The 18,459-nt window shown below is 58.0% G+C and overlaps 2 protein-coding genes across 2 annotated transcripts in view; both read left to right on the top strand.

Annotated features, from left to right (window-relative positions):
* Nucleotides 1–8,682, top strand: part of RPTOR (regulatory associated protein of MTOR complex 1) — a 102,824-nt gene extending 94,142 nt beyond the window's left edge. Inside the window, 6 exon segments of the mRNA XM_039562061.1 lie at nucleotides 343–449; nucleotides 2,127–2,254; nucleotides 2,328–2,414; nucleotides 3,772–3,888; nucleotides 4,696–4,825; nucleotides 6,419–8,682. Of these exon segments, the coding sequence (XP_039417995.1) occupies nucleotides 343–449; nucleotides 2,127–2,254; nucleotides 2,328–2,414; nucleotides 3,772–3,888; nucleotides 4,696–4,825; nucleotides 6,419–6,487 (638 nt within the window). The 3' untranslated portion in view covers nucleotides 6,488–8,682.
* A 1,771-nt stretch (nucleotides 8,683–10,453) lies between these two features.
* On the top strand, nucleotides 10,454–16,490 carry CHMP6 (charged multivesicular body protein 6). Its single transcript, XM_039562058.1, has 8 exons — nucleotides 10,454–10,553; nucleotides 10,897–11,006; nucleotides 11,483–11,570; nucleotides 12,274–12,360; nucleotides 12,452–12,517; nucleotides 12,618–12,698; nucleotides 12,884–12,938; nucleotides 14,162–16,490. Exons 1-8 carry the CDS (start codon nucleotides 10,491–10,493, stop codon nucleotides 14,212–14,214), a joined length of 603 nt encoding a protein of 200 aa, XP_039417992.1. The 5' UTR covers nucleotides 10,454–10,490; the 3' UTR covers nucleotides 14,215–16,490.
* The last annotated feature ends 1,969 nt before the right edge of the window (nucleotides 16,491–18,459 follow it).

Here is an 18,459-nt window from a genome sequence, read left to right as displayed (position 1 = left end):
TGAGTCTCTGCGATCAGCATTTAATGTTCTCCTGAGTGCTGGGCACTGCGCTGACCCCTGGCAGCCCCAGCAGTTCCTGGAAGTTGTGCTCCCCTCCCACAGGGAGCGGCCGTGCTCGGCTTCTCTCAGCGCTCACTCAGACCAGGGGGCAGAGGCAGTTTGGACTCCAGTCTGGGAGCAGCTGATTCAGTCCTGTCTGGAGGATGTGTGGGGTGTCTGTGTGTGTAATTTACATTTCCTCTGACGGTGTCTGGAACACGAGGTCAGGAGAGCTGATGCTCCAAGGAGTGCAGCTCTGCCCGTGCTGGCGCTGATTTGCATCCCTGCCTTGTTGTGTCTCAGGAGCAGGGATGGTGGTGGACTGGGAACAAGAAACCGGGCTCCTGATGACCTCGGGAGACGTGAGGATAATCCGGATCTGGGACACGGATCGGGAAATGAAAGTACAGGTAACACCTGCGTGCTTGTCCCAGCACCTTCTCCCTCCCGGAGCACCTCCCATGGGCCCAGTGCCCCAGAGCGCCTGAGCCTGCTCTGTGAGGAGCTGCCAGGTCCTGGAGCTCCTGCTGCCCTGCCCCCCTGCCCCCTCCCCCAGGGCCACGTTCCAAGATCAGTAAAACCACGCAGATACTCAGGGAGCATGTCAGGGCTCTCCTGGAAGCTGCTGTGCTGTTCTGGGTGGGCAGCAATGCTCGGGGAAGGTGAGGCTGTGCAGTCCAGAGGCAGGCACTGGGATGCAGAGGCGGGCACTGGGATGCAGGTTGGATTTCACATTAACATGGAACTGAAATAGTGTAAAAGCCTGTGGAAGCACCCACAGCTTTCTGTGCCGTGTAACAGGGAAAAGGCCCTGCCAGAGTTCGTGTCAGCCACAGTCACACGGAAGTTTCTCAGAAATTCCAAGGAGAAGCAGCTGGGCGGTGAGACTGGAGGCACCATGCTGGAATTAAAAGGAAGTGGAGTTTTCAAAGCTTCTTGAAATTAATTACCCTTGGATGAACATTAATTGCGACACTTTGACCCTGCGATGCAGGATAATTAAGCCTCTGTTCATCTTAATTACTTTCACATATTATTTTTTCTATGCAAATTAGGGAGCAGCAAAATTGAGGAGGTGAAAATCTTTTAAATGATGATGATTAATGATTGCACCGAAAGTATCTAAAAACATGTTGTTTCTTTTTTTAATTGGAAAGATTGGGTGTTGAAATTCAAGTGATTGGAACTTCCTGACTCAGTAACTGGGAAAGTGAGAATCAGCACAAAGAGCAGGAATAATCGAGGCGGATAAAGGTGCTTCCCTCCTTGAACTACAAAATCCCACACCTCTGGAAGCACTCGGGCTGGAGCTGGAGGAACAAGTGCTTCATTTGCACTTCTGCTGAGTGTTGCTGCTTCAAAGGAGGAGCTGGGGGTGGGCAGAGGCTGGAGCAGCCCCAGGCCTGGTGCCTCTCCCGGCTCAACCCAGGCTGGAGCAGCTCCAGAGGTGAATCTGCACAGAGGCACAAACAGCACTGAAGTGTGGAATGAGCTCCTGCAGCTCTGGCGGGGCTCCTGCACACGGGCCTGGGCTGTGGAAGGTGTTCCCATGGCAGGGGGTGGAATGAGAGGAGCTTTAAGGTCCCTCCCAACCCAAACCGCTTCCATGATTCCAGGATTGTCATTTCTGCTTTTGCAGAGCTGCTCAGCTTTTTTTACTAGTTTTAATTGAAAGTGTTTTTCCTCCAACAGGCACAGGGATTATTCTGAGCAATTCTTTTGCCTCCAGAAGCAAAAAAGGGGAAGTGGCAGCATGGGTGCCCGGCGTGTTCCCAGCACAGCTGTCCCTGCAGCTCCAGCTGCCTTTTTCCATGTCACTTCCCCAACACACGCCGTGTCTGGCGTCACTAATGAGATATGCTGCATGTCCCTGTCATCCATGCCACAGCAGGGACGGGAGGGGGCACAGCACTGCCTGGCTTCTCTGGGGCTGTGCCAGGGCTGCAGAACTGCCAGGGGCCAAAGGGTCACTGGTGGGGCTCGGGGGCACCAGCGCTGCCTCACGCTGCTGGGTGTGAGGATGGGGACGAGGACCTTGGTTTAGGGCCCCGCAGCCACGCCGTGGTGTCTGTGTGCTCTCTCGGCAGGACATTCCCACAGGGGCTGACAGCTGTGTCACCAGCCTGTCCTGTGACTCCCACCGCTCCCTGATCGTGGCGGGGCTGGGGGACGGCTCCATCCGCGTGTTCGACAGGAGGATGGCCCTCAGTGAATGGTAACACCCGTCCTGCCCGGGCTCGGGGGCCTCCTGTGTCCTCCTCAGCTCACACGTGTCCCTCTGTCCCCAGCCGAGTGATGACCTACCGAGAGCACACGGCCTGGGTGGTGAAGGCCTACCTGCAGAAGCACCCCGAGGGCAACATCATGAGCGTCAGGTACACGGGATTGCGCTCCTGAGATGTTCTCCCTTACCCACAGTTTGGTTTTCCCTTTAAATCCTGTCCCTGGTATTCCAGTAGCTGAGCGGGCAAAGCTCCTGAGTTTGACATTTGCTTCAGTAATTAACTCTTGCTCCAAACTCGGTGGAGAGGAGGCAAAAAGGGATGTGGAGCTTTCCTTGGGAAGCCGTTGGTGTGGTTTGGGAGTAAACAAGGTGCTGGAATCACAAGGTGTGTGGGGAGGAGGGGAGGGAAGCAGGAGCTGGGTATACAATATCTTATGGTGGGGGGCCTTTACTGCCAACGTCTCTGTGGGGTCATTTGAGAGAGAACAAGAGGAGGAAGGTGGATGGTGCCTCTATCGGGCACGTTCCTGGGCAGGATTCCTGTGCAATTCCCTAAATCCATTCCTGCTGCCTGGTAAATACTGCAGCCAGAGCAGCAGGAATGGATTTGGCCATTAAGGAACAGCAGACCAGAATTTATTGTCACAAAGCCACCATTTGCACACAAAGAGCCTCTTTTTCTTGATTAGAAAATGGAAACAAAACATAATTTTCTGGGATTCAGAACATTCCTGAGGTGGGGGATGGGCCAGCAAAAATGTATTAAGATTTTCAGAAAGGGGATTATGTGATGCAGCCGCCAGATTTGTCGAGCTCCCATATTGGAGTTTTTAATCTTCCTCTCCATAAGCTCCTCCAGCAGCTCCAGGGTCAGGTCCCTGTGCCCAGGGCTGAGGTCCCCTCTCCTCAGAGCCCTTCCAGCCTGGGAGCTGCTCCCGGGGCTGCAGAGCTGTGAGGGAATGTTGGGCTTCAAAAGGCAGGTCTGGGCTCTTCCCAGAGGAGCTCAGGTTGTGGAGCTGAGACACCTCACTTCCAGTTCCTCCCAGTTCCCTCTGCTTCAGCTGACAGCAAAATCCAAGGGAAACAAATGTTAGGGCAGAGTGAGATCCTGGTGTCCAGACACTTGGAGTAAAGGATGGCACCAGCACATCCCCTCTGCCTGGAGGTTTCTAAGGCAATTTCCTGCTGTGCAAAGCACAGGAATTCGGGGCTGGCACGGAGCTGGGTGTATTGGGTGTGACAGGACAGAGAGGACACACTCAGCAATGGGCTGGGAGCGACAGAGGCGGTGAGGGATCAGCAGTGTGGGATCCATCCTGAGCTGCTATTTCAGCACAGAACGTGCTGCGGATGGGATCAAATCACGGCACCAGCGGGAACTCGGCCCTGTGCGTTCCCTGTCCCAGTGCCCTGTGGACGTGGTTGGCTCATGGGCAGCCCTGTGGCTCCACTTCCTGGGTTTGGGATCGGGCTGGGCACAGCCTGACCCTGTGGCACTGTGTTGGCAGCGTCAACGGCGACGTGCGGTTCTTCGACCCGCGCATGCCCGAGTCCATGAAGGTGCTGCAGATCGTCAAGGGGCTCACGGCCCTCGACATCCACCCCCAGGCCAACCTCTTTGCATGGTAAGTGCTGCTGCCATTCCTGCAGCCCCAGCACGGGGAGCTGCTGGAGGGAGTCCAGAGGAGGCACCAGGGTGATCAGAGGGACGGAGCAGGGCCTGGAGTGCCAGGACAAGGGGGAATGGCTTCCCAGTGCCAGAGGGCAGGGTTAGATGGGGTACTGGGGAGAAATTCTTCCCTGAGAGGGTGGGGAAGCCCTGGCACAGGGTGCCCAGAGGAGCTGTGACTGCCCCTGGATCCGTGGCAGTGTCCAAGACCAGGTTGGGCAGGGCTTGGAGCCAGCTGGGATAGGGGAAGGTGTCCCTGCCCATGGCAGGGGGTGGAACAAGGTGGGCTTTAAGGTCTCTCTCAACCCCAACCATTCCATGATTCCATGATCCCTGGAGAGGATGGTTTGTCTCCAAAGGCATCATTCATGGGGTGGTGTTGACTTTACTGTTTTTAACCTCACCACAACAGTGCAGCTTCTTTCCCATGTTTGCTGCTCAGGAATTTTATCCCTCTACCCATCACTGAAACCCTGGATGCCTGTTCAGTGTCTGTATTTCTGGGCTCTGAGTGAGGACCAGAAGCTGCTCCACAGCCCCATGGCCTGGAGCCTGTTGGGGATGCCCTGGGTGTGTTTGGGCATCAGCTCTCCGTGTTTTCCTGACCACAGGTCACTGTGGTTCTGGCCACCACTTAATGGTCTCCCGCTTAGAGGAGTGGCCGCACTCTGGTCTGGCACACAGCTCAGCCGGGGGCTGCAGCAGCAGTGTTGTCCCCTCCCAGCATTGCCAGTGACTCCGTGTTCTGTCCCTTCCCTTCCAGTGGCTCCATGAACCAGTTCACTGCAATCTACAACGGGAACGGGGAGCTGATCAACAACATCAAGTACTACGATGGGTTCATGGGACAGAGAGTGGGAGCCATCAGCTGCCTGGCCTTCCATCCTCACTGGGTCTGTATCCCTGCTGGCATTTGGGGTTGGCATGTCCCAGTGTCCCTGTGGGAGGAGGGGATGGCACAGAGACCCCCCCGCAGTGGGAAGGGGAGCTGCCCCAGCCCGGTGCTTGGAGCCGACCCCCAGCCCAGCTCCAGACAAGCACACTGGTGGTGCCACTGGTGCTGCTGGTCTGTGGGGGACACCTGCAGCTGCACAGGGCTCCGACACCTGAGCCCTTCCAGCTGAGGTGCAGTTCCCATCCCAGCTCTGCAGCCTGGCTCAGCTCGGACTCCTTGGCCACAGGAATTGTCCGAGGTGACAGGAGAAATGCAGGATCACACTCCCAAATTCCATGTGCTCGTTTATTCCCTGCCTGGGCTCTGCAGCCGTGTCTCACTGGGGCTGCTCTCACACTGCCTTACGTAAAGCTGGTGCTGTGCAGGGGAAAGCTGCATGTCAGGAAAGCAGGAGAGCTGCAGAAATTAAAGGATTGAGATGATAAAGGCTGGAATGAGGCAGAACAAAAGGAGATTTTGGAGTATTCACAGCTGAGGGGCTCTGCAGTAGTTACAGAGAGAATCTGGTTGCTGCTCAGGGAGGAGGGAGGTCCCATCTGCCTGGTGGACTTTGCTCACCCAGGGAGGAGAATAAATGGAGGAGCTGGAAAACCTGAGAAAACAATGAATGGATGGGAAAACAGGAGGGACTTGCAAGAGTTATTTTAGAAACCTGCAGATCAGCTCACAAATATTTAATATGTAATAGGAAGAGCAGTTTGCTCTTTAAACACGCAGAGCAAAGCCGTGTCCGGCCGGGCCAGGTCCCCTCACTGCAGGAAATGCTCATTTTCAGCCCAGGCATCAGCTCCTAACGAGCAGATTTGCAGTCATTTAGAGAAATTATGTTGGCAGTTGGCAACTAATAGTGCCCATAATTTTTCCCTGTGGCTGAAATGGGCCCATAACTCCTGCTGAGCTGTGGAGCAGCTGGGTGTCCCTGCTGGAATGTCACTGCTACCTGTGCCTGTCACTGCTCCACACCTGGACCTGGAGTCGGGCACAGGAGCAGCGGCTGAGGGAGCTGGGAAGGGGCTGGAGCCCCAGGAGCAGCTGAGGGAGCTGGGAAGGGACTGGAGCCCCAGGAGCAGCTGAGGGAGCTGGGAAGGGGCTGGAGCCCCAGGAGAGGCTGAGGGAGCTGGGAAGGGACTGGAGCCCCAGGAGCAGCTGAGGGAGCTGGGAAGGGGCTCAGGCTGGAGCAAAGGAGGCTCAGGGGGGACCTTGTGGCTCTGCACAAGTCCCTGACGGGAGGGCGCAGCCGGGGGGGTCGGGCTCTGCTCCCAGGGAACAGGGACAGGAGGAGAGGGAACAGCCTCAGGCTGGGCCAGGGGAGGCTCAGCGTGGACAGCAGCAGGAATTTGTCAATGGAAAGGGTGCTCAGGCCTTGGAACTGTCCAGGGAGGCTTGGAGTGCCCATCCCTGGAGGTGTCCAAGGAGCAACCGGACTGGCAGGGTGGGGATCGGTCACAGGTTGGCCTCGGTGGCCTCAGGGGGCTTTCCCAGGCGGGGTGATGCTGTGACTGTGCCTGTTTGTCCCTGTGCTCTCCCGCAGCCCCACCTGGCCGTCGGCAGCAATGACTTCTACATCTCGGTGTACTCGGTGGAGAAGAGGATCAGATGACGGCGCCCGGCGCGGCCTGAGCGGCTCCAGGGCAGGGCCTCCCTGTACATAGAGAAATCATCGACTTGAATGTTTCGTGTTGGCTGCTGCTGCACCCCATAACTTGAACATTTGTTCTTCTGACTTAGCTACTGATGGGTTTGACAAGGGGAAGAGACAATCTCCTGGTTTTGTTTTGTTTTCCAGCTATATCCTCTAAAAGCTACAGAAAAGGAACATTTATTTTTGTTTCCAGTGGTTGGCTTCTCTGTCAGAAACACGGCTCCTGAGCTTGGAAGGACTTGGATGAGGCAACGCCCTTGAAAAGGGTCTTGTTTTAGTCTTTGTTCCTTGTTTTGCTGGAGTGTGGGTTCTTCAAGGACTATCAGGACTCACCTACAGCTCCACGGGACCCTCTAGCTGCTGCCAACCCTGTGCCAAACCCAATTCCTGGGACAGGGCAGTGCGACCCAAGCATGGGATGTACCTGCTCCTGCTCTGCTGAGCAGGGCCGGGGAGGCAGGGAAGTGTCTCCTCTGCATGAACCTCCTCCTCCTCCCTCCCTGCAGCGTCCTCTCCGCTGGAAGCAAGGACAGACGGGGACCTGGTGGCCTGGGCAGGCAGGGATCCTGCAGGAAGGGGCTCAGGGAGATGACAAGAGCAGGGCAGGATGTCCCACTCCATAAAGCTGCATGTGAGGAAGACAAGGGAAGGAAGAGAACGAAGATCTCCAACGTCCCAGCGAGCCTGGAGCAAGTCACCGGTGTCACCACGTTCCAGCCAAGCCCACAGCGCTGGTGGGGAGCTGGGGGCACCGCAAGCACTGCCCCTCCTGCTGCCAATGTCCCTGTGCCACACGGAACTCCCCACCCACGCCTGGGCCCTGGGAGCTCTGCCCAGCCAGGGGTGGGCTCTGTGTGCTCCCCACAGCTGCTGTGCGCGAGGTGAGGGCCGGAATTTGGGCACTTGGAGCTGCAGACGCCGTGTGCCACAGCTGTGGCTCATCTGCCCCTTTGGAGCCAGGCACGGAAGCACCCGGGCACAGAGAATCACCCAGGAGGAGGAAGGCAGCAGGTCACTGTCCCGGCAAAGCCTGCTCCATCTTCCGCACCCTCCACGTCGGAATAATGAATGTTTTGTCCCTTGGGATCCGTGCTGGGTCTGGAGACGGGTGTGGGAAGGGAGAGCACAGCTGAAGGAAGGGTCCCCTCCCAGAGGTGCAGCCAGGGGCAGAACTCGCTCTGCGCAGAACTCACTGCAAGGGCCCGGAATTGCTGCTGATGCTTCCAGCCAGTCCCACGGGATCTGCGGGCTCCCAGCAAACTGCCAGCCATGCTGAAGGGAATGTGGTGAGGGAAGGGCTCAGAACCCTTCTGGCCCTGTGCTGACGGCGGCCGCACCTCTGCCCACGGAGCGTCCGGCCTGTTGCTGCTGCTGCTGCCCCTCGTCACCGTGTCCGTGCGTGCTGAGGCACCCGGGCCACGCCGGGCAGGGGCCCCGTGGCCACCCCAAGGTGCCACAGGCATGTCGGGACTCTGGCTTGGCAGAGAGTCCCCAAACCACGGCGGTGGAGTCGATATCGGGTCCCCCCAAGCACCATCCCTGTCAGGGAGGCCGAGGGCCACGTCACAGGATAATGAATCAAAGGCTTTAAACTTAAAAACTACCTAAAAATCCACTTCTAAGTTACCCAAAGTTAATTATGGTCTAACAGAGCTGTGCCTCTTCCCGACCCGCTCCCGGGCTGTCCGCGAGGGTGGGGCCAGCGTTTGGGATCTCACGTAACCCGTTAACATTCACAGCTTCAAAAACAATGGATTTTTAACTCGTATCAGTGCATTTGTGAAAGGAACAGGACATACCTGGCGAGAGGGGAAGGGGCGTGGTGGGAGCCGCTGCTCCTGCCCGGCTGCTCCGCCAGGCTCCGGTGCAGCCCCGCGTCCAGGACGTGGGATTTTAAGGAATTGGGGCTGTTGGGCTTTTACCTGAGCGTGTGTGGGCTGTGCTTCCACAGGTCTGATGCAGAGATTCAATCATGGAATCACAGAGTTTAACCAAGGATCTGGAGAGCGTCCTACCTTAAAAGTTCACTTATCTCTATTTATTTTACAAAAATAAAGTTTAAAAAATATATAAAAACCCCCACACGATTGTAATGTGAGAGTAAAATGATTACAGACAAATAAATGGTTAATAAAAAATAAATGCAGAAACACTTCCTGGTGTGAGGATCGTTTTGTGGGGCCGGGGCAGCTGTGGCCCCGGAAGGAGCCAGGTGGGATTTGGGGTGCTGGGCTCTGGGAGTGGTCAGTGTCCCCGGGAAGAGGCCGGTCCCAGGGGGAGGTGTTGGGGACAGATGCGTGCCCCAGCCCCGGTGGCTGCTCCGAGGAGCAGCAGGAAGGCCGCGATCCCAGGGTGCAAATCCAGCTCTGGAGCGCTGGCTCGCTCCAAGGAATGGGCTGGGTTGGATAAATGGATGTCCTGGCAGGGCCGGGAATGGTTGGGCTCGGTGGGCCCAGAGGGCTTTGCCAACCTGGACAATTCCATGACTCTGTGAAAGAACCGGTGGTGTCCCTGTATCCCCCAACCCCTACAGCCTCCATCCCATACCTCCCATTCCCTATATCCCCATTCCCTATCCCCATTCCCTATATCCCATTCCCTGTGTCATTATCCCCATTCCCTATCCCCACTCCCTATATCCCATTCCCAATATCCCATTCCCTGTATCCTATTCCCTATATCCCATTCCCTATCCCATTCCCTATCCCTATTCCCTGTATCCCATTCCTGGTATCCCATTCCCTGTATCCCATTCCCTATGTGATTATCCCCATTCCCTATATCCCATTCCCTGTATCCCATTCCCTATCCCCATTCCCTATCCCATTCCCTATCCCCATTCCCTATCCCCATTCCCTATATCCCCATTCCCTGTATCCCATTCCCTGTATCCCATTCCCTATTCTCATTCCCTATATCCCATTCCCTGTGTCATTATCCCCATTCCCTATCCCCATTCCCTGTATCCCATTCCCTGTATCCCATTCCCTATATCCCCATTCCCTATATCCCATTCCCTGTATCCCATTCCCTATCCCCATTCCCTGTATCCCATTCCCTATCCCCATTCCCTATCCCCATTCCCTATATCCCCATTCCCTGTATCCCATTCCCTGTATCCCATTCCCTATTCTCATTCCCTATATCCCATTCCCTATATCCCCATTCCCTATATCCCCATTCTCTATCCCCATTCCCTATACCCCATTCCCTATTCCCATTCCCTGTATCCCATTCCCTATATCCCATTCCTATCCCCATTCCCTATCCCATTCCCTGTATCCCATTCCCTGTATCCCATTCCCTGTATCCCGTTCCCTATCTCCATTCCCTATCCCCATTCCCTATCCCATTCCCTGTACCCCATTCCCTGTATCCCGTTCCCTATCCCCATTCCCTATCCCATTCCCTGTACCCCATTCCCTGTATCCCGTTCCCTATCCCCATTCCCTATCCCATTCCCCATCCCATTCCCTGTATCCCATTCCCTGTACCCCATTCCCTGTATCCCGTTCCCTATCCCCATTCCCTATCCCATTCCCTATCCCCATTCCCTGTATCCCATTCCCTATACCCCATTCCCTATACCCCATTCCCTGTACCCCATTCCCTGTATCCCGTTCCCGATCCCCATTCCCTATCCCATTCCCTATCCCATTCCCTATCCCCATTCCCTGTATCCCATTCCCTATACCCCATTCCCTGTATCCCATTCCCTGTATCCCATTCCCTATCCCCATTCCCTATCCCATTCCCTATCCCATTTCCTATATCCCATTCCCTATCCCCATTCCCTATCCCATTCCCTGTATAATTCCCGATATTCCCGGCCCCAGCGCGCCCCCACAGCGCCCCCCAGCGGCGCGCTCCCGCCTCTGCGGCGCTCGCTCGCGTTGTGCGGGGCCGGGCCCCTCGCGGCCGCCGTCGGGGGCGGGCCGGGCCGGGCCGGGCAGGAGCGGCCATGGGGAACCTGTTCGGGCGGAAACGGCGGAGCCGCGTCACGGAGCAGGACCGGGCCGTGCTGGTGAGCGGGGGGGCGCCGGGCCGGGCTGGGCCGTGCTGCTGAGCGGGAGGGATGGGCCGGGCCGGCCTGGCCTGGCTCCGGGCGCGCCCGTGCGGTTTGCCGGGTCCCCGCGGCCGTGGAGGGGCCCGGCTGGGGCTGAGCGGCCCCCGGTGCCGTCGGTGAGGCGGCGGGGAGAGACCGGGCGGGGAGCGGCGCTGCTGGAGCGGGCGCTGGAGCTGCCAGGGCTGAGCGGTGACCCTTGTCCGTCCCTCTGTCCGTCCGTCCCTCTGTCCGTCCATCCCTCTGTCCGTCCATCCCTCTGTCTGTCCCTCCCGCGCTCCCTCCGTGTCCCTCTCTCCCGCAGCAACTGAAGCAGCAGCGGGACAAGCTCCGGCAGTACCAGAAGCGGCTGAGCCTGGGCCTGGAGCGGGAGCGGGCGCTGGCCCGGCAGCTGCTCCGGGACGGCAAGAAAGAGTGAGGGGAAAGGGGTCCCCGGGGGGCGAGGGGGGGAGCGCCGGTGCCACCGCCAGCGTGTCCCTGGGAAGGAAACACCGCTGGGTCGGAGGAATCAGAGTCTCGGAAAGGTTTGGGTTGAGGGGAGCCTTAAAGTTCATCTCATCCCACCCCCTGCCATGGCAGGGACACCTCCCACTGTGCCAGGCTGCTCCAGCCCCAATGTCCAGCCTGGCCTTGGGCACTGCCAGGGATCCAGGGGCAGCCCCAGCTGCTCTGGGCACCCTGTGCCAGGGCCTCCCCACCCTCCCATGGAAAGATTTATTCCCAATATCCGATTTGCTCATCCTTGCTCTTCCCAGGAGCAGCTCAGGGTTGCCAGTTCAGCTGCACACAAGTTGTCCCCTCTTAGCAGAAGCACAGAACAATCTGATGGGGTTCTTTTAGGCTTTATTTGCTTCATCCAAGCTGAGTTTCCCTCCCTGTGTGTCCCTCAGGAAAGCCATGCTGCTGCTGAAGAAGAAACGGTACCAGGAGCAGCTTCTGGATAAAACAGAGAACCAGATCAGCAACCTGGAGCGGATGGTGAGTGAGGGCCTTGGGGTGTTCCGGGGCGGGGCTCCCCTTGGATCCCGTGGAATTCCATTCCAACTGGCAGGTCCTGGCAGGTGTTTAGCCCTCTGTCCAAGGGCAAATGTCCAAAATTGTACGTGTGCCACGACTTTTCCCTGGAGACACGAGGTGGTGCGTTTGGAATCTGCAGGCTCCGTGTTAAATGTGTATTTTGGAAATTGCTGAAACGTTACTCACAGTGGGGATGGCTGCACTGGGGACTTCCTGGGCTTGTCTCGGCACTGTCATCTCAGAATTGGATGTGTTTGGGTTTGGGGAGGTCTCAGCTGGGACTGACAGCTGGAAAATCTGGTGAAATCACTTTGAGGGCTGTTGGACCTGCTGGTGCAGCCACCCATGCCGAGCTTTTTGTGTGGATGTTTCCTGCTGCTGGTGCCATTGACAGGACAGAAGGGGCTCAACTGATTCTTCCTTGCAGCTTCTCTGGTGGTCCTGGCAGCCTGTGTCTGCCTAAGAATAGCAATCAGGGAGTTATTTCGGTGGGAAGAGCCCTCTGAGCCCATGGAGCCTGTGCTCTCCAGCACTGCCAGGGCCACCACTGTCCCCAGCTGCCACATCCACACATCTGTTAAATGCCTTTGAGATTCCCTGGGCAGCCTGTGCCAGTGCCTGACCAAAGTCTGACGGGCTCTTCCCTTTCTGCTTCCCATTCCAGGTCCAGGACATTGAATTCACCCAGATTGAAATGAAGGTCATCGAGGGCCTGAAAATAGGCAATGAGTGTCTGAACAAAATGCACCAGGTGCGTGTGGCTGGGGCAGGTCAGAGGGGCCTGGCTGGAGCTGCCTCCCTGCAGGCCCCCCCCACACCTGGATTTTGGCTCTTCCCTTCAGGTTATGTCCATAGAAGAAGTGGAAAGGATAATAGGAGAAACCCAGGATGCTGTGGAGTACCAGAGGGTGCGTGCAGGGGGAGCTGGGAGCAGCCTCTGCACAGAGCTGCTTGCACGTGCAGCGTGCCAAAGGCTGGGCATGTCACGTCCTTCCCTCTCTTCCACAGCAAATAGACGAGCTCCTGGCTGGCAGCCTGACGGAGGAGGATGAGGATGCCATTCTAGAAGAATTAAATGCTATTACTCAGGTGAGGTTGGTGGTGTCGGGATTGAAATCCACGTTTTCAGGAAGCTGTTTGTAACAGCAGATAAAGTACCTTTTTCTGCTCTCAGAGCTCAGTCTGGGGGGAAATGTGGGACATTGCCACCCCAGTCTTTGCCCACAGCCGTGGTCTGTGGCACGGGTGACACGTTGTCTTAAATGTCCTTGCAGGAACAGTTGGAGCTTCCAGAAGTTCCTTCGGAGCCGCTCCCAGAGAAGGTCCCAGGTATGTTCTCCTTGCTCAGCTTTGGCTTCTCATGCCCCTGTCCCGGGCAATGCTCTGGGGCCCTCTCCCAGTGTAAGTGTTGTCCTGGGAAATGGGAAGGAATAGCAGCTCCTGGCGTGGGGACAGGCCCAGCCGAGCCCTCGCTCCAGAAGCACCCGAGGCTCCGCTCTCTGTTCCGTCGGCGTCTGGTCATTCCGCTGGGGAGCTCCCTGTGTGACATCTGCTGTTCTTGTCACATCCTGTACCTGCCCTGAGACACCTCGTTCCATCAGGAGGCTCCAGAAGGAATTCTTTCCTTGCTTGAGCCAGGCAAGGCTTCCTCCCACAGCCCAGGTCTGGTCCTGCCATGGCAGCAGGGATTTGTGGATGTTGGATTCACCTTGCACAGCACTGGATCTCCCTGAGGCTTGGGATGACTTGGAGCTCTTCCCACCTCACTTCACAGCGATTTGGAACCAGCTGGATGAGGATCACTGGGGTCCCACAGCTCCAGGAATGTCAGACCACAAGCTCCACACAGCTGATGGTCCCTGAGTGTTCCTGAGAAATCCAGAACCTCAGTGGATGGACTTGTGTGGGAATCCAGCTGGGAAGTGGGAGAGCTCACCAAGAAGGTGACCAAACAGGCCCTGGTGGTCCTGCCCAGCAGGGAGGGAGCTCACTGGGGTTTATCAGGTGCTGAGGACCTGAAAACTCAGACTGGTGAAGACTCTTCTGGGACAGCAGAGCCCTGAGCGGTCGCTCACAGGAGCTGGACCTCCGTGCTTGTGCAAAGAGGAGCTGGAAGAAGCCATTTCGCTGTGTGGAATCTGCCCAGGAGCAATCTGGGATGTGGGGAATGGGGCTGGTTTCCTTGGAGCTTGTTTACTCCTAAACAGGGCTCAGATGTCAGCACCGAGGCCAAACAAAACACGGCCCAGGGCTGTGGGGTCACAGGGGGTGAGGGCAGGGCTGGCCCTGCTCCTGCCCAGGATCTGTCCCTGGGCTGGTGGCTTTGCTGGGCTGGGCATGTTCTGAAAGTCTGTAATTCTTCAGTGCTGTGCAAAAGGGGCATTTCCACATGGGAATGTGGGATTATTTATAACAAACTTCTCTTAGTTCAGGTGCTGTGCAAGCGTTTGCTGCTCTGCAGAGTGGACTCTGAGCCCTGGATCCTCCTCAGGTGATGGCTGCAGGATATTTGCATTCCCTGATTTTATAACAAGTTTCTTTTCCTTCCACAGAGGTGTCACCCATCAAGAACAGGCCAAAGCCAGAGCTGGTGGCAGCATCTTAACTCCCAGTGCTGGGGATTCCCCCACGAAACTTTCACCCTGGACAGTTTGCCCTCCCAGCGTGTGCTGGGAACAGGCAATGCCTTGGCAGCATCCCAGCTGTGCTGGGTGGATTGTGGAGCAGGATTCCCTGCGCAGGGTGGGGAACCTCAGCTGATTATCGCTCTTGTATCAAGATTATTTTCTAGTGCTTTCTTTTTTTGTAACTTAAATTCCAAACTCACTCAGCTGCGCTGTCTCGGGATTAAACAGCAACTGTAAAACATCCAAAGCCAAATTTTTCTCTGTAGGTTTGACTCTGGTGAGGTCAGTGTGCCTTTGCTCTGGCCAAATCCCAGGAAATGCCACGCTCGGAGCGACGGTGTTCGTGCTGGGCATGGGCTGGGCGAGCACGAGCCCTGTGGAGCACTCTGGTGTCTGTGTTCCTCTGTCCCTCCTCTCTCCTGGTTCCATCTGTGGAGGGGCTGCCGTGTCCCTGTCCTGCTGCACGTTGGGCAGCGCCGGAGCCGGGAGTGCGGAGTTCCCACACGAGCTCCGGGCTGGGCTCGGCTCTGGCTCACACGGAACCAGCCCAAGGGGCTTTGATTTGGGCCAAGCTCAGCCTGGGTGCTCGGCTCTGCTCCTGCTGCAGCGGCTCTGGCGGGCAAAGCCTGATCTGCTGTGAGCTGAGGAGTTTGCCCCGGCCACGGTTCAGCCCCAGCTCCAGAACCCTGCGGGGCTGAGCAGCCCTGGGCCGGCAGAAATCGCCCGCGATGCCAGCAAGGAGCTTCTGCCTGTATCAGCAGCCAGGATCCCTCCCTCGTTGGCTCTGCTCCAGCGTCAGAGTTCACCTTTGGCCGGGATGGACTGATGGATCACATGGACTCAGCTCCAGCTGCTCCTGCTGGACGTTTCCTCGGGGGCTCGGACACGTTTCCTCGGGCTTGTGCTGCGCCAGACACGGGGCCCGAAGCTCCAGAAATCACCACTCCAAAGTGCTCCGGGAGCAGCTCGAGGGAGCCCCATCCCCTCTGAGGACAGTCGGAGCAGCGCCAGCTCCCTCGGATGCTGGAGGTCTGGAACGCTGCCTGGGCAGCCAGGTGGTGGCAGATTTGGCTGCTCTTGGAAGGAGCTCACCTGCCAGCTTGCAGATGCTCTTCAGGACACTGCAGATCTTTATTTATTACATTCTTGAAGCCACAACCCTTAATCTGCATTTCTGTGACAGCAGAAGGACCAGAGGGTCCTTGGAGACTTTGGGAGGCTGTTGCTGGGGCTGTGGGATCTGGTGCTAGACAAGAAGTGATCCCAGGGACTGGGGTGCTCCCCCGTGGTGCTGGGCCAGGGGCAGCTCTGGGTGGAGTCACGCTCTCTGTTGTGTTCCAAAGATTGGCCAGGGCACCCTCGTCCTCCTCGTGTGTCCCCAAGGCAGTGAGTGCCCTGGGAATGCCCCATTTGCAATCCTGCTGCTTCTCCTAAGTGATGTTCTGTAACAAACCCAGGCACAGTGCTGGCAAAGCAGCTGCTGCCTCTGGAGCTGGCCGGGGCAGTGGATGGTCCCAAGGCTGTGTCTGGTCAGCCCAGCCGCTATTGGGACAGCCAGCTCCTGCTCCCAGCCCTCCCGGGGACAGGATCATGCTCTGCTCACAGTGGTTTGTTCTCTCTGCTCGGTCCTGGCTGTGCTGCAACGCAGCCCATTCCCACCAGAGAGAGCCTTGGATTCACCAGTGCCGCGCTGGCAGGCGCATTTCTGGGCAGCGTTTTTCCTTCAAGGCTCCTTCAGCCCGTTGCCAGCCGGGTGCCGGGTTGTTTAGCGTGCCCCTGACTAATGTGGATCCACGGGAAGCAGCACTGGGCGCTCCCAGGAGGGTCTGGAAGGGATCTGTCCTGGGAATGCAGCTTCCGCTGCTGGTGCTTTGGGAAAACCCTGTTCCCTGGGATTGGCATCGCCGCGGGAGGGGGCAGAGGGATGAGGAGGGTGTGCCACAGTCCCTCTGCTTTGGTTTTCTTTCTGCTGAACGCCCTGGCAGCGGGAGAGACGAACCTGCGCTCCCGGTGGAAGTGGGTGTGGAGAGGGAGCGGGGCTGGTGCTGAAGGGGTTAATGCAGCCCCTTCCATTCGTTGCCGCAGTGGAGAGGCCATTTACTGATCCAGCAGGAAAGTTTGGAGCAGATTGGCCGCAGCTTCCTCTGCCAATCCCTGCCCCAGCAGCTTGGGCCGGGTCTCCTTGGGAGGAAGAGCCGGGAGTGGGCCGTGACCTCTGTGCTGTGCTGTGACAATAAACTGGTTCCAGTGGTTCCACCGACTCCTCTTCAGCCTCGTGTTTTCACAGGGAGTGTTTTGGATGAGCAGGAGTTGCCTTCCTCCTCCCTCCCCTCCCTGCTCCTGCCCCTGGGAGAGATGTGGGCAGGAAATTTCAGAGCAGGCTCCGTGTGTGGCACAAACAATCCCGTTCGGGTTCGGTCCTGTGTGCCTGGATGGCCCCGGGGGGCTCAGATGGAGCCGACAGCGCCGGGACAGTCCTGGCACAGCCCCGAACCAGCTGTGGCTGAGATTTCTGAGAGCCTCTGCCTCTGCCCTCCCATCCTTGGGTTTACAGCGAGGCCACGTGAGGGGTTTTTGTAAGAATTACTCTGGAACTGTCAAACCGATCCATGACCAGTCCGTGCCCAGACTCAGGGCTCTCATGGACGTGTGGCTCCCTCCTGAAGGACCACACTGGCCCGTCCTGTTTTGCCTCCCTCTAGAGGACTTGGTGCTTCCATCCCCAACCACCTGCCCCGGCCAACACCGAGCCCGGTGTGTGACCGACCCCCCTGGAATGGGCACCGGGACAGGGGATGCGGTTGGCAGGAGCAGCGCAGCACCACCCCCACGCTCAGCCCCGGTGCAGGGTGAGGCTCCACCTGCGGTGTTCCTGAGCCGTGCTGGGACACCAGCTGCTCCCTCGTTACTCTGGATTTACGTCTCTCCTGCTGCTGGGAGCAGCGGGATGCCCCAGGCCCCCCCTGCCTGCGCCAGGCGGACCCTCGACAGCAGCTCAGCCCCGCCGGGCCGCCCTGCCGGGGCCCTGGGAAAGCAGCTGTGCCGAGTTTGGAGTGTGTAATTAGCACTCCCCGTGCCCCTCAGCTGTGGCAGCGGGGTGGGAGCCAGCTCCCGCCGGGAGGGCTGCGCACGGAGCTCTTCCAGCTGTGTTTGAGTTGGCCAGATGTTGAGTTAGAGGAGTGTGGAGGCAGCGCTGCTCGTTGTTAATGAAACCCTGGAGAACAGGAACAAACCTCATGCTCCTGCCTCGGCTGCCCCCGCAGCGCCCGGAGCCCTCCCCGGAGCCCCGGGCCCCTCTCCAGAGGCTCTGAAGAGGTTCTGGCCACCGGACAATGCCCAGGGCAAACCTGCCTGTGCAGGCACAGCACGTGTGACAGTGACAGGGAATCTCAGCGTTCCCGGAGCCCTCACTCCTCCTGGATCTCTCTGCTATTCCCAACACGCTGCTCAGTGCTGGATCCAGCTCCGTGGCCTTTAACATGGTTGGTGTGGCAATGTGGGATCCCGGCCCCGTGCAGGGGAAGGGGGAAACGAGCAGTTCTGCTGGGAGATGTTGCTGCCCATTCCCTACTCCCTCCACAGGGATGGTTCCTGTTCCATGGGGACACTGCCCCATCCCATGGGATCTGCCCAGCCAGGACCGCTGCCCCGCACAGAGCCTTCGTTCAACATCCCGCACCCCTGCGAGCGAGGGATGGGACCGGGGGCGAGCAGGAATTCCAGCCAGCCTTATGCAAGCAGCAATGCCTTTAAATAGACCCTTACTCCCTGGTGTCCAGGAGGCAGCGGAGCCGCTGGGCTCCAGCACCGTTCCCTGGGGCTGTGCTGGATCCTCCCTGGTCCCCCACACCCCGTCCGTGTGCCGGGAGCTGACATGAAGCTGGTTCAGGGCAAAGGCCGGGAGCTGCCTCCCCTCCTCAGCAGCCTCTTCCCCGGGCTTTGAGGGAATTGTGTAACGGGAGGCGGTGGCAGAGCCCTGGCAGTTTCTATGCCAACACAGCTGGATGGCAGCTCTGGGGGATGGGGGGCTGCCAGTGCACCCCCAAACAGCTGCACAGCCCCAAACAGCTGCACATTCTAACACAGCTGCACCCCCTGACACGGCTGCACCCCCTGACGCGTTGTCATGCTCCGCTGCCTCCGATCTTTCCTGGAACACCCATGGAAAAGCAAAACAAGGAGCTGAGAACCCCGGAGGTGTCGGATCCATGGGCCTTTCCTCT

The sequence above is a fragment of the Corvus cornix genome, chromosome 18 (assembly GCF_000738735.6).
Source record: "Corvus cornix cornix isolate S_Up_H32 chromosome 18, ASM73873v5, whole genome shotgun sequence".
Taxonomy (NCBI): Eukaryota; Metazoa; Chordata; class Aves; order Passeriformes; family Corvidae; genus Corvus; species Corvus cornix.
Note: the sequence above shows the minus strand (reverse complement) of the source record. Positions and strands in the feature narration are given on the sequence as shown.